Raw genomic sequence first — 12,047 nt, 5'->3', positions numbered from 1 at the left:
TCACTTTGGTAGATGATTGCTGGTAATAACTATTGTGTAGCAGAGTTTAACTTTTAGTGAGAAGCAAGCAACCTTTTCCAAAAGATTCTGTAGTTGTGGTTATCACTTGCAGCAATAGAAGCTGCAAACTTATTTTAAAAGCAAAATATTTATTCTATCTTTCTGTTTTACTGTTTTTCTCTCTCTTTCTCTCCACCAGGTCAGATGGCCAGAGTAATACCAACAACAGCAACAGCAACAGCAGCAGCAACAACAGCAACAGCAGTAGCAACAGCTCCATCTTCATGTCTGACAGCCCAGCAGACCCAGACCCACAGGACCTGCTGGGCCCTGAGGCCTGCGTGGCCTTTTCTCTGGTCCTTCTTCTCATCTGGTTCCTTAACCGTGAATTTGAGGTCAGTCACCGCCTTCATTACCATGGCAACGTGGAGGCGGATCAACATCGCATCAAGATCCAGAACATGAGGGACCAGGCTGACTGGCTGCTTCGCAATATCATCCCTATCCATGTGGCCGAGCAGCTGAAGGTCACCCAGAGCTACTCCAAGAACCACGACAATGTGGGTGTAATATTTGCCAGCATCGTTAACTTCAGTGAGTTTTATGAGGAAAGCTATGAGGGAGGCAAGGAGTGTTATCGGGTCCTCAACGAGCTAATTGGAGACTTTGATGAGCTGTTGCGGAAGCCTGCCTTCTCAAATATGGAAAAGATCAAAACCATTGGTGCCACATACATGGCGGCAGCAGGACTCAATGCGCAGCAGTGTGCAGATGCGGCACATCCTCATGCACACCTCCGTGCTCTTTTCGAATTTGCCCTTGAAATGATGCGTGTGGTAGACGACTTCAACAAGAACATGCTGGGCTTTGGGTTCAAGCTTCGCATTGGATTCAATCACGGGCCTCTAACAGCCGGTGTAATTGGCACCACTAAGCTTCTCTACGATATCTGGGGCGACACAGTCAACATCGCCAGTCGCATGGACACTACAGGTGTGGAGTGTCGTGTCCAGGTCAGCGAGGAGAGCTATTGTGTACTCAGTGCCATGGATTATGAGTTTGACTACCGTGGCACAGTTAATGTCAAAGGCAAAGGTCAGATGAAAACCTTCCTTTACCCGAAGAGCAGTGACAGCGGCCCTGTGCCTCAGTACCAACTCTCAGTCTCACCAGAGATCCGAGCACAGGTGGATGGAAGCATTGGGCGCTCGCCCACTGATGAAATTGCCAGCATGGTGCCAACAGCCGGCATAACTGCAAGCAGTACCAACACTACAGTACCCAGTGCCAGTGCCGTTTCCTCTACTGCCAAAGGGCTTTACCATGAGAAACAGGTGGACAGCCGTGAAAGACGTCCCTCTACAGAGACCTCTCATGCCAGGCGTTCTACGTCTCACCTAGAAGGACCTCCTTCTTCTGCAAATAACAAACAACTCATCTCATCGTCAGTACAGCAAAATACACCCCAAAATTCTACAGCAATGATCCAGAAAGACATCAAGAAGAACAAACGCGATGGCGATTATGACAGTAATGTTGGAGAGTTAACCAGACTTTAAGAATTTGCTTTAATGGCGCTTTTAATAATAAAAAAAATAATCTACCCTTTAAGATCTTGTTCCTGCCAGTTGGCATTCATAGAATCGCTGTACATTTGGTCCTTCTTGAGGTTGGAATCCGAGAGAAAGACCCATAGGCCTCTTCTCGGCATGAGCCAGGAAGAAGATTGTTTTTGCTGTCAATCTGATTGGCTGATGTTATCAGTGGATGGAGCTAGCTGGACCACAGAGTGAGTGTCAGGCAGGAACACTCAGAGGAAATAGGAAGATGTGATGCGTGACTCTGAACCTTCTCTCCTGCTACAGATCCCATCGTCTCCCATTAATTTACTTGATTATCTGTACACCTTTAATCTTAATTATTTCATGTCTTTTAAGTGCCTTTAGAGTAGAATAATGTGTAGACTAAGCCTTTTTCAGTAAGGGAAGCATAACATAAAAGGGAAAACTGTAAAAAAAAGCTAACTTTTTGGAAAAAAACGATATGCTTTGTTTTACTTTATTTTGTAAAAATATACTTTGCTATGATATTTTGCCTTTTATCAAATAAGAGCTCACCTTTCTTATGGAAAGTTCTACAGCGTGAGGAGAATCACAATATGTGTTAAGTGAAGGGAAATACGATGTTACTCAAAGATATGTATTTGTAAAATCTGCACCAGTGCCTGTTTCCATGATCTTCATGAGAACCAGAAAACTCTTCATGAATGGCACAGCTGAGACTAACCGATGCAGGCTAATGGCAGATGGGGCCGATCTGCGTGTCCTATGACGGATTTGCATGCATAAAGTGTGTGTGTGTGTGTGTGTGTGTGTGTGTGTGTGTGTGTGTGTGTTTGTTTGTATGTGTCTTGTGTAGTAACAAGATTATGAAGGGTTTAATGAGAAGAGGTCCATGTGAGTTACTCGACTGAATGGATGAAACCGCAGGATGATGACAAACAGTTCAGGAACGCAGTCGAAAAAAAATCTTGGTTGCCGGTCTGGCAAATTTTTTCTCTGGCCTCTTTAAGATCTTTGTACTGCTTCAGTACTGAGGCTCGATGGTCTCAACTACATTTAATCAGCATGCTTGCAACAACAGCAACGTAGACGAGGTTAACTTTGACTAGTGTTTGTGCCCTCCCTCATGTTCCCAGTTCTCATGGGAACCCAAGCTGTGTTAAGTGTTGATGAGTATTTCAATGGATACTACAAGGCACTGCTGTACCTGTGGAGTGTCTTTACTTTAGATCAATTAGAGAAAACAACTGCCTAGGTTTTGCTATGGATTATACTGTGTTAGTTAATAGGAGCTTTTAAGAAATGGATAATCAAAGTGGAATGTCACAAATCAACACTAAAGGTGTTTTATTGTATTTATTGTTACACAAAACTTGAACTGTTTATGTGAAGCTCCGCTCTCTAATGTCTAGGATTTGAAAGACATTACTAGATGGAAACAGCTGGATGCATTCGCTGCTTTGCAATTTTTAATGGCATGAAACTTGATGTAATAGCACTGTAAATGCAAAGGCAGTGCAATTTTATATCATAGGTGTTTTTAGCTTTCTTTTATACTTAATTGATTATGTGCTATCATATAATACTACTTAGGAAATAAAACTGATTAAACTGTACATCTCTGTTGCTGTCAAATGTTCCCTTTGTCATTGTTTCTTAGAAAAAAGGATTGTGTGCTCAGAGGCAAAAAAGTTTTACCCTGAAATCCACTTCAGTGTCTTATTTTTGCCTATCAATATCCGCAACAACACCTTAACCTCATCATGTTATGTTACCATTTCATAATTCCTACTTTAAAGTACTAAAGCAAACAGGACAAATACTGCAAAAAAAAAGGAACAAGTTTGCCTTAATTTATCATCAATTCATTTATTCCAACTGCCACATTTAACGTTACCATAACGGTTAAATATGTTTCTGCGTGTGAAGATAAGGTTGCTTGTGCCTTTTTAACTTTGAACTTGATTTTCCTTATCTTTTTTTCTCCGTCTGCTCTGAGTTGCTTTAATTTTTTAAGACAATAGAATATTTCTCAAAAGCTTACGGTAAGCACAAGAATGTTCACTAATGCTTAATTGTGATGGTTTAGGTTTTTCTTAGGTCATGAAAGTTGAGCAGTGCCTTTTCTTAATATATACAATGAAATAAAAACCTACCAAACATATTCAACAATAATTGGCCTTTGCCTACCATTGTGTTCTGAATCTATTGCTTGGCTGATTTTAATGCAATAATAATTCGTTTGCAAGGAAAAATTACCTTCTTTATGCTTATGAGCACACAACCCTTGAACCAACCCAAAATTTGTGTTTGTTATACTACAAAAAGGGCGCTTCTAATAATTATTGTCATTATCCATGGTCAAGTTCTTAATGGAGGTTATGGTACTTTGTAGTGTTTTTTTATGAACTCTGAACATTTTTTTCTGGAGTAGTGTTTTATTTGGGACAAACAGTAACACTAAGATAGGTGAGACAACTCATAGTTTTGATTGCCACCTGTTTTTATCTATTTTCCCCCCAATGTTTTACTACAAAGGTGAGCTTAAATGCTGTTTGATTCGATTTATCAAGATGTAATTCACATTTTGTCCCTGCAGAATGGCAAACTGTGAGGATGTGGATGCCAAAGAGTGTTATTACCATCTCTTGGAGTTTCTTTGTTTATCTTATCTTCTCCTTAATTTGCAGGTTGTGTTGCGCACGTTCAAGAAAGGTCATTTATATATTCAATGTTAAAACACATTTGCACAAGACGCTCACTTTTCATGTACAGTATGCCTTTATATTGTATAGTATCTGAGCATTTTCTATTATTTATATAAGCGCATGTACTAGAGTATTAAATAGTCTAAAGAACTGGGTTACTTTAACAATGTTGGAATAATAATTGTGTGTTCTGTTTGCCTGCATATGTTTAAAAAAATGTTTGTAAAACTATGTGGTTGTATGTGTTTTGAAAAGGATGATCTAATCTTATCATTTCAAAAAGTATGACATGCTAAATCAGTAATGCTTCAATCAGTACAGACGTCTGTTTTTCTTAAATTCAAACTGGCCAAATGAAATGGGCAAGATACTACTACCGCTGTAGCAGGATACTGAAACACTGCCTACCTGTCTGCAGGTAGGCAGTGTTTCAGTATCCTGCTACAGCCAAGTTTAAATGAGTTGTTGCATTCTTTGGCAAAGTTTTTGTATATAGCACGCTAATAGGTATGCAAGTGAAGGTTAAAACTGAATAAAGTTAGTGGCTGCGAAATGTTGTCCGGTTGAATTTATAGCCTGTACACTACATCCGGTTCTGTATTTATCCATTGTGGATTGTATCATGTACTCAAGTACTGTTCTGAAGTAGCAAACAACTTTGAGGTACTTTTACTTGAGTGTTTCTTTCATATGCTGTTTTAAACTGTATGCATTTAACACTATACAACTCCTTAGATTTACAGTGTTTATTTTGTTGATTAGGATTTAACATACAAAACATTTGACACATTTGTGAAAAATGAAACATTGTAATAGATTCAATTACCCAACATAACATAGTTTCAATAAGCTTCACCTCAAATTAGCTACAACATAAAATTAAACAAACTTTTAAATGCAGAACTTTAACTTTAAATGGAGTATTTTTCCACTGTGCTACTTTTACTCTAGTTAAGGATCAGAATATATTTTCTACAACTGGTATACTGGTACCCATACAGGGTATTAAGATAAATGAGAATTACTTGCCGTTTCTGGTTGAGTACATTCACTATCTTCAAATAATGTCACTGTTCGGGAGTATTTGAGTATGTTTTAAAATATTTTTTGTCTCAACACTTAACATTGCTCCTATCCTGACAAAATGATTTGTTTCAATTACTTAACAGCTGGAGCTATGTACAGCTGTGTATGACTTCATCTAACCTTTGCTGTTTAATTTGCACAGACTTACTTACTTATTTATTTATTTATTATAGTACTTATAGTACGGTTCTGTATTATGTACTTTATGTACATAAATACTCGTAGGAAATATGACTGGTAGATCTGAGTAGAAAGTTGTTCCAATAAAATGTATTAGTATTCTGACTTTCATACAACACAATGTCATGTATTTGTAGAAGATGAATTCAAATTGTAATGATGTGTATATATATATATATATATATATATATATATATATATATATATATATATATATATATATATATATATATATATATATATACACATATATATACATATGTATATATATATGTACATATATATATGTATATATATATGTATATATGTGTGATTACATATATATTTACAGACATATATATAAATGGATTTAAGTACTTCCTTTTATCGCCAGTAATTTGTGTTTTTCCTTAAGTGACTATTTTCTATTTGTAGTGTTGTTATTTCTTTGTAAAGTTTAAAGCCGTCAAAACGTAGTAGTTTCATTTTAGGGGGGTTATTCCACCCCTAGAGGCCACTTCACGTACGTCGCCATGACGCACGGTTGGGCACAGGTTTACGTCAGGGCGTCATAGCGCGACACCTCCCCCTCCTCCCCCCACAGTCTAGCTGGGAAGAAAAAAAAAACTTTTTTTTTTTTGTATCGGAGGAATCAACAGCCGCCATCTTGACGCGGCTCAGAATCGGGATTTCGGGGGGAGCATTAATTTTAAAAACCGACCGGAGCTACTCAGACCAGGCTCAAACGGCGTTTTTCTTGCAGAAAATCGAAGTGTTAATCCTTCTGATGAGAATTAATGCAAACATGTGAGGATTACGTGGGTATTTATCGTCTCGAAAGCCCACTGTATATTTGATTTCCCTTTTAGCGAGCGCCGATTCTCGCCGTATCTCCGTCCCGAGACGCTGTATTTACCGGGAGACAGCGACGACAAAAATAATCCACCTCATAGAAAATATTTTTTGAATTTTGCTCTTTTTATTTAAGCCGGAGATATATTTTATGGCTGCTCGTTTCGACTGCGAAAAAAATGATTCTGCACAGACGTGAATCCGGCGATCTGCGGAGAAAGGGATTTGCCTACGCCTTGTGTAATATTTTATGAATGATTTTTATTTATTTTTCTCCAAGCTAAATAAATTTTGGACGTAATTATTGAGGATAATTATGTGGGTGTTGGGTGTTGGATTATCATGGGGTGATCTTCGGCGGCGAAGCGTGGCGCTGTTGCCTTTCTTTTGAAACCTTTTTTCTCCAGGCAGCCTTTCGCCAGTCAAGAGAAAAAAAGAAAAAAAAAAAAAAGAAAGAGACATCGCTCCTTTTTTTTTTTTTTTTTTACGCGCAACGCAAAGAAAAAGTTACCAATTATTACGAGACGGAAGCCGACAAGGTGGACTGACCCTGCTGTTGTTTTCCTGCATCATCATCATCATCATCATCATCAATCCATTCACAAAAATTTGCCGAGCAGGATGGCTGACAATCTGCTGGAGGTGGTCGGACCCAGCGCTGCAAAGAGACCCAAGCTCAATTCACCTCTCTCAGTGTCAGATGGCCCAGGTAAGCACAAGACATGCTGCTACAAATGTGACTTACTGCATGCACACTGTTAAATGAGTCGGGATGCATCCACCTTGTTAGGAGAAGAGCTACAGTGAAGTAGCTTAAATTCATCCGCCACTTAGTTTAGTTCAGTTTAGTTTTGGTTTAGTTTATTTGCACAATTGAAACATAACAAATAACATTGATAAATTATATTACAGTGCAGGAAGAGGCAGAAAGCCCACTGGGCTTATTTGAAGCCTCCACCTATATAATATTTTAAAAAAAATCACAATACTATAACGAATACAAAAAGAAAATACATATGATATGAAATATTGTTGAAAAAGCATTTTTACAAGATATATTTATAAACTTCAGTTGTGTGTGTGTGCGCGTGTGTGCGCAAATATTACAGGAAAAACTGCTCTATCAAGTCCCTGTTATGTTGGATTGTCTGATTTTAAACCTGCAGCTGATAGGTAATATAATGAATCGCAATAATACTGGCAAAAGTGCAAACTCACTGCCTATCCATCACATGAGAATTACTCCCAACACTATGCTCCCCAACTTATCAGTCTGCAAGTTAAGTTACAAAGCATAAATGTGCTTTGAAACTTTACCCAACATAATATCTGAGACATTAGTGACTAAAATGTTGACAGTACCTTTGCAGGAGTCTTCGCCGTTGTTTTTTCCCCCCTTTGACAGCTTTTTGGAATCATGCTGTCCTGAGTAGAAATTATGAAATAAAAAAAATCCCATATTTGTTATAGCTTCTTGATCCCTTTAGAAGAAAAAAAACCCTTTTGTTTCCAACTAGCCAGCACGGAGGAACATGTTGCCTCTGGATTGGACTTGGTGTTCTCATCATTGCCTCCTCAGCAGTGCAGATACAGCACAAGCACTCAAACTTGTGTTGTCTGATTGAGAGATAATCTCTCACCAGTGGGTCAGTCTGCCACTGAAAGCTTAGTGCTTCTTTCCTTCAACAAAATACTTGAATGACCCCGGGTTAAAATGTATCTGGGGTGATATACGGGCTGAATTCACGTGTTTCTTACCTACATCCAACTTTCCAGCAGCCATTATAATTGGCTTGTAAATGGGCATCATGTAGCTTCTGAGCAGACACAATCTGTTGCCATGTTTATATATATATTAGAAACTAGTCTCCGGTCTGCATCTTCATCAGTCCAACCTGCAAAGACATTTCTGGAACTGTTGACCTTTTTAAAAATATTCTTACATTTTGTGGCCAGCACATTGCGTAGGTACATAAAATAGAATCTGATGATATGCATCCCTCTGACAGAAAAGTTGTGAGCCGTTGTTATATGTTTTCAGCACTCCCACACACTGGTAAATGGTGTTGTGCTATGTTATGTTCTTATTTTTGCATGTGGGTCAGTGGTTTATGCAGAAATATCAGCATGTACATGGTTGTTTTGTGATAAGTTTTATTCATAATACATTTATTCTTCAGGAATCTTATACATCCACAGCCCTATGCCCGAGGGACATTTTTTTTTTATTTTACAGCGGTCATTATTTCTTCTAGTTATCAACTGTTGCCCAACAGCTGCATTTGGAGCTAAAAGTGGAGTGGAGAGTGGAGAACTAAAAGTTTCAACCCCTTAAGAAAAAAATAATTAAATTCGGTCTATTTATACTAATTTCATACACTTGGCACCAGAACTCCACGTTTCTCAAACTTTAACAGAACTTTTGTTATCTGTTTGTCCCGCCAGGACCTATACTAACATGAACGTATACATTTTACATGGCTGTTTTATGGATAGTGACTTTGAGAAGGTGCAACTGCTGATGCTGCCTGCAAAGTAGACTCTGCAATCACATAGGTTCTACATGAGAAAGAGGTTTTAATGTCTCTCTCAATAGAAAGTTGAGAAAGGAGGGGAGTTAAATGCCTGCACTAGCTGTCAGTGTGTGATGTTAACAGGCAAGACAAAATGACAGGCAGGGACTTTAAGAGTAAAGCTGCAACTAACTATTTTTATTGTGGATTAACTTGTTGATATATTTTAATTTGTCTATAATTGTTAACTAATTGTCTATAAAATCTTATATATCATCTATAAAATGAAAACATAGTCCATTCCTTTTTTTCCTGTGTCTGGGTCGACGTCTTGAAATGTTTTGTTTTTGCCAAACTATAGTCCTAAACCCCAAGTGACACCAAGTCAGGGATTTGAAGCAAAGTTTACAGAGGGGCCAGATGATGGAATTCCAATTTTTGGGTCCCTCTTGTGATGCCATGGGGCCCAATAAAGACTTTTCCCCATAGACTTGCATTGGGAAAGAGATGTCTTTAACTCAGCAGATACTTTTCTATTATGGGTAAATCAACTTCCCAGTACCAACACTTGAATAGCTCTCATTTAAACCATTAAGTTCCAAAAGTAAAAAAGCACTAATAGTCGAATCCAGTTATTGTTCTTCATTTGTTTGTGTGAACGAACTCCAATTTGGAGATGGGGTTAAGGATAAACCTGCTTGACAACCCTGCTGTTAATTCTGGCATCACGTTGGCTAAAATTTTACACATGTAAATACAAATTACATTATCAAGAGTTATGTCCATATATTGTACGACAAGTTGACAACAGAGTTATCGTGATGGGCCTATACAATGATGTGAAACAACGATCAGCAAAATATCACCAGAGAATTGTTGATATTTTTACTAGATTTAATATTAAAGTTAATGGTAATTTTACTGGCAATCAACTTATTGACTAATCGTTGTATTGAGCGCTGAAAAACGTCTCAGTGAGCTTGCTCAACTTTGACTTTTCAATTACAAAGGCTGGAAAAAAATGGTGGGAAAACAGTTGGGCACCAATTTCCAATGCTTGTAAGCTAGTAGTAAAATACTGCTTTTATCTTTTTCAGTTTAGGGTTTATTGGCATGTCTTAGTTGTGTGTGTAAACTTGCTGGGTGTTGATGAACATATCTTTGTTGGTGTTGTTTGTGCAGTAGCTAGCACCAAGCATCAAAAAAGCATGGACCGTCTAATTTCAGTGAAGTCAGCTTTGGTATTGCACCATCACCGCCACCTCTTGACTCTCATCTTCTAGAGAGTATAGACTGGTTTGCAATTGCTTGATTTATATTGTAGTAGATATCGGAAACATCTGTCTGCCATTTACAATCGTCTTCAGTGGGTGGCTGCATTATCTAGCCGAAGTCTTCAGCCGAGGTAGCTCATCTTCTCAGAGGGGTGACAGGAGCTTTCGCTGGGCAATAAACCAGCCCTACACCAAGACCGGCTCCTCCCCCACTGCTGCCAGAACCCTTTCTGTCTCAGTTGATTTACACACACACACACACACACAAACGCATGTATTCAGTAAGACGTTGCACAGTGTCTCCTGTAGACCTGCTCTCTTTGAAGTCCTGGATGCAGTTCAGGCTCTTAAGTACATTGAGAAGATTTTAAGTGCCAGGCTGCAGATGGGAGGATAAGTACATTTTTTTTTTTTCTTGAGTTGAAAAAGCCCTAATTCTGAGCAGATCTGTGAACCTGTAGCTTGCAGCCTTTTTCTTGTGCACACTCAATAATTACATTTACTTGGTTTCTTTGAATTGAAAGTTTACTCAATGAATGGCGTGAATCAGAATCTTTTGTCTTGAGCATACATTCACAAAGAATGATTGATTTTGGGTCTTACCTGGATGTTGCTGTATAGTTTTCCCTCGGACCTGTAGATTTTCAGTTGTGAATTTCATATCTCAACATTGGGTTGCTTTTTAGATTCAATACATAATGGCAATAATTGTTTTTTACATGTGTTTCATAGGGGTATAATGACAATTTACCCCAGTGGGTTTGGCTTGCTTGGTCATATCTGTTATTGGTGAAGCCTTTCCATTATTGGTTGTCTGACACATGGTAAAGACGTCCCTATTTGCCACATCCAGCCCACTGCTCACTCGGCTGTTGCTCACAGCCACAGATTAGCAGCCTGCCTTTGATGTTTATGTTAATGTGTGACAGTTTTTTATGGTGCTCTGGTCTTGTCAGTATGTGCTTGCTCCCGTGGCCAATGCCAGGCTTGTCTTCATTTGTATGGCTCGGTGGGCGTATCAGCACCAGAGATGAGAAATGGGCAGCCACTACCCGTCCTACTGTTCAGCTGGCGGGGTTTCCTCCTCCTTTGTCTGGCCTGTGTGTAAGATCACCAACCCCTGGTTGAGTATTATTCAGCTGCATTAGCTGGCGTCAAGTGATACAACGTTGCCCTCCACCAGCGTGGCGAAGCAGTGGCAGACGATACTCTGGAGCTGGCTAATGTGTCAACTGAGGTGGAACTGATTGAGACGAGGAGAGCGGCGGGTGGCAGTGGATGCCATCCAATCAGCCCTGGCTTTGCACTCTCCTCACCTCTACCCCTTTCCTCGCACTGCTCTCAACCTTCATATCCACAAGATGCTTATATCCTCTGGAAATGGAGTGTAATTTAAATTTCAGTGTCTTTACTGCAAGAGCCAAATAAAACAGTTTTTGACCTCTCAGATAGTGTAACTATAGAAAATGTTTTTTTTCTCTAAATAGCTGTGGTCTTCATAAACACTGTGCAGCAAATCACTGCAGCCCCAGCTTTACAAGTGCCACTAATTTTGCACATCTTGAAGTCATCAAAGCTCCCCTTATAAAGCACCATATTAAAAGTTTTACAAATGTACTGCCAATCAAATGTGTGGAAAACACCGTCACACCACTCCCTCAGTTTTTAAACGTGGCAGGAAATTTTAACAATTGTACTGTTGATTCTACCCATCTGAAGATTAAAGAATATATCCATTACGGTCTCCCTTTTATCATGGTGTGTTTTAAACTTCAGGAAAAAATATATTTTTTAAGTTGAATGGGGACAAAGCACTGAACATAAGGCTATGTCTTTGCTTGTAAAGATACTTTTGAAAATGAAGATTCTTTAAATACACTTGAACTCCCAACA

General features: G+C 38.8%; 2 protein-coding genes across 2 annotated transcripts in view; both read left to right on the top strand.

The window, feature by feature from the left end:
- Nucleotides 1–1,559, top strand: part of LOC129098413 (adenylate cyclase type 9-like) — a 29,712-nt gene extending 28,153 nt beyond the window's left edge. The window contains exon 11 of the mRNA XM_054607415.1: nucleotides 200–1,559. Coding sequence (XP_054463390.1) covers nucleotides 200–1,559 — 1,360 coding nt within the window. The remainder of the gene's footprint in view (nucleotides 1–199) is intronic.
- A 4,573-nt stretch (nucleotides 1,560–6,132) lies between these two features.
- The window catches only part of crebbpb (CREB binding protein b), a 33,509-nt gene continuing 27,594 nt past the window's right edge, over nucleotides 6,133–12,047 (top strand). Inside the window, 1 exon segment of the mRNA XM_054606741.1 lies at nucleotides 6,133–7,076. Coding sequence (XP_054462716.1) covers nucleotides 6,989–7,076 — 88 coding nt within the window. The 5' untranslated portion in view covers nucleotides 6,133–6,988.

Source organism: Anoplopoma fimbria, chromosome 11 (genome assembly GCF_027596085.1).
Source record: "Anoplopoma fimbria isolate UVic2021 breed Golden Eagle Sablefish chromosome 11, Afim_UVic_2022, whole genome shotgun sequence".
Lineage (NCBI taxonomy): Eukaryota > Metazoa > Chordata > Actinopteri > Perciformes > Anoplopomatidae > Anoplopoma > Anoplopoma fimbria.
Note: the sequence above shows the minus strand (reverse complement) of the source record. Positions and strands in the feature narration are given on the sequence as shown.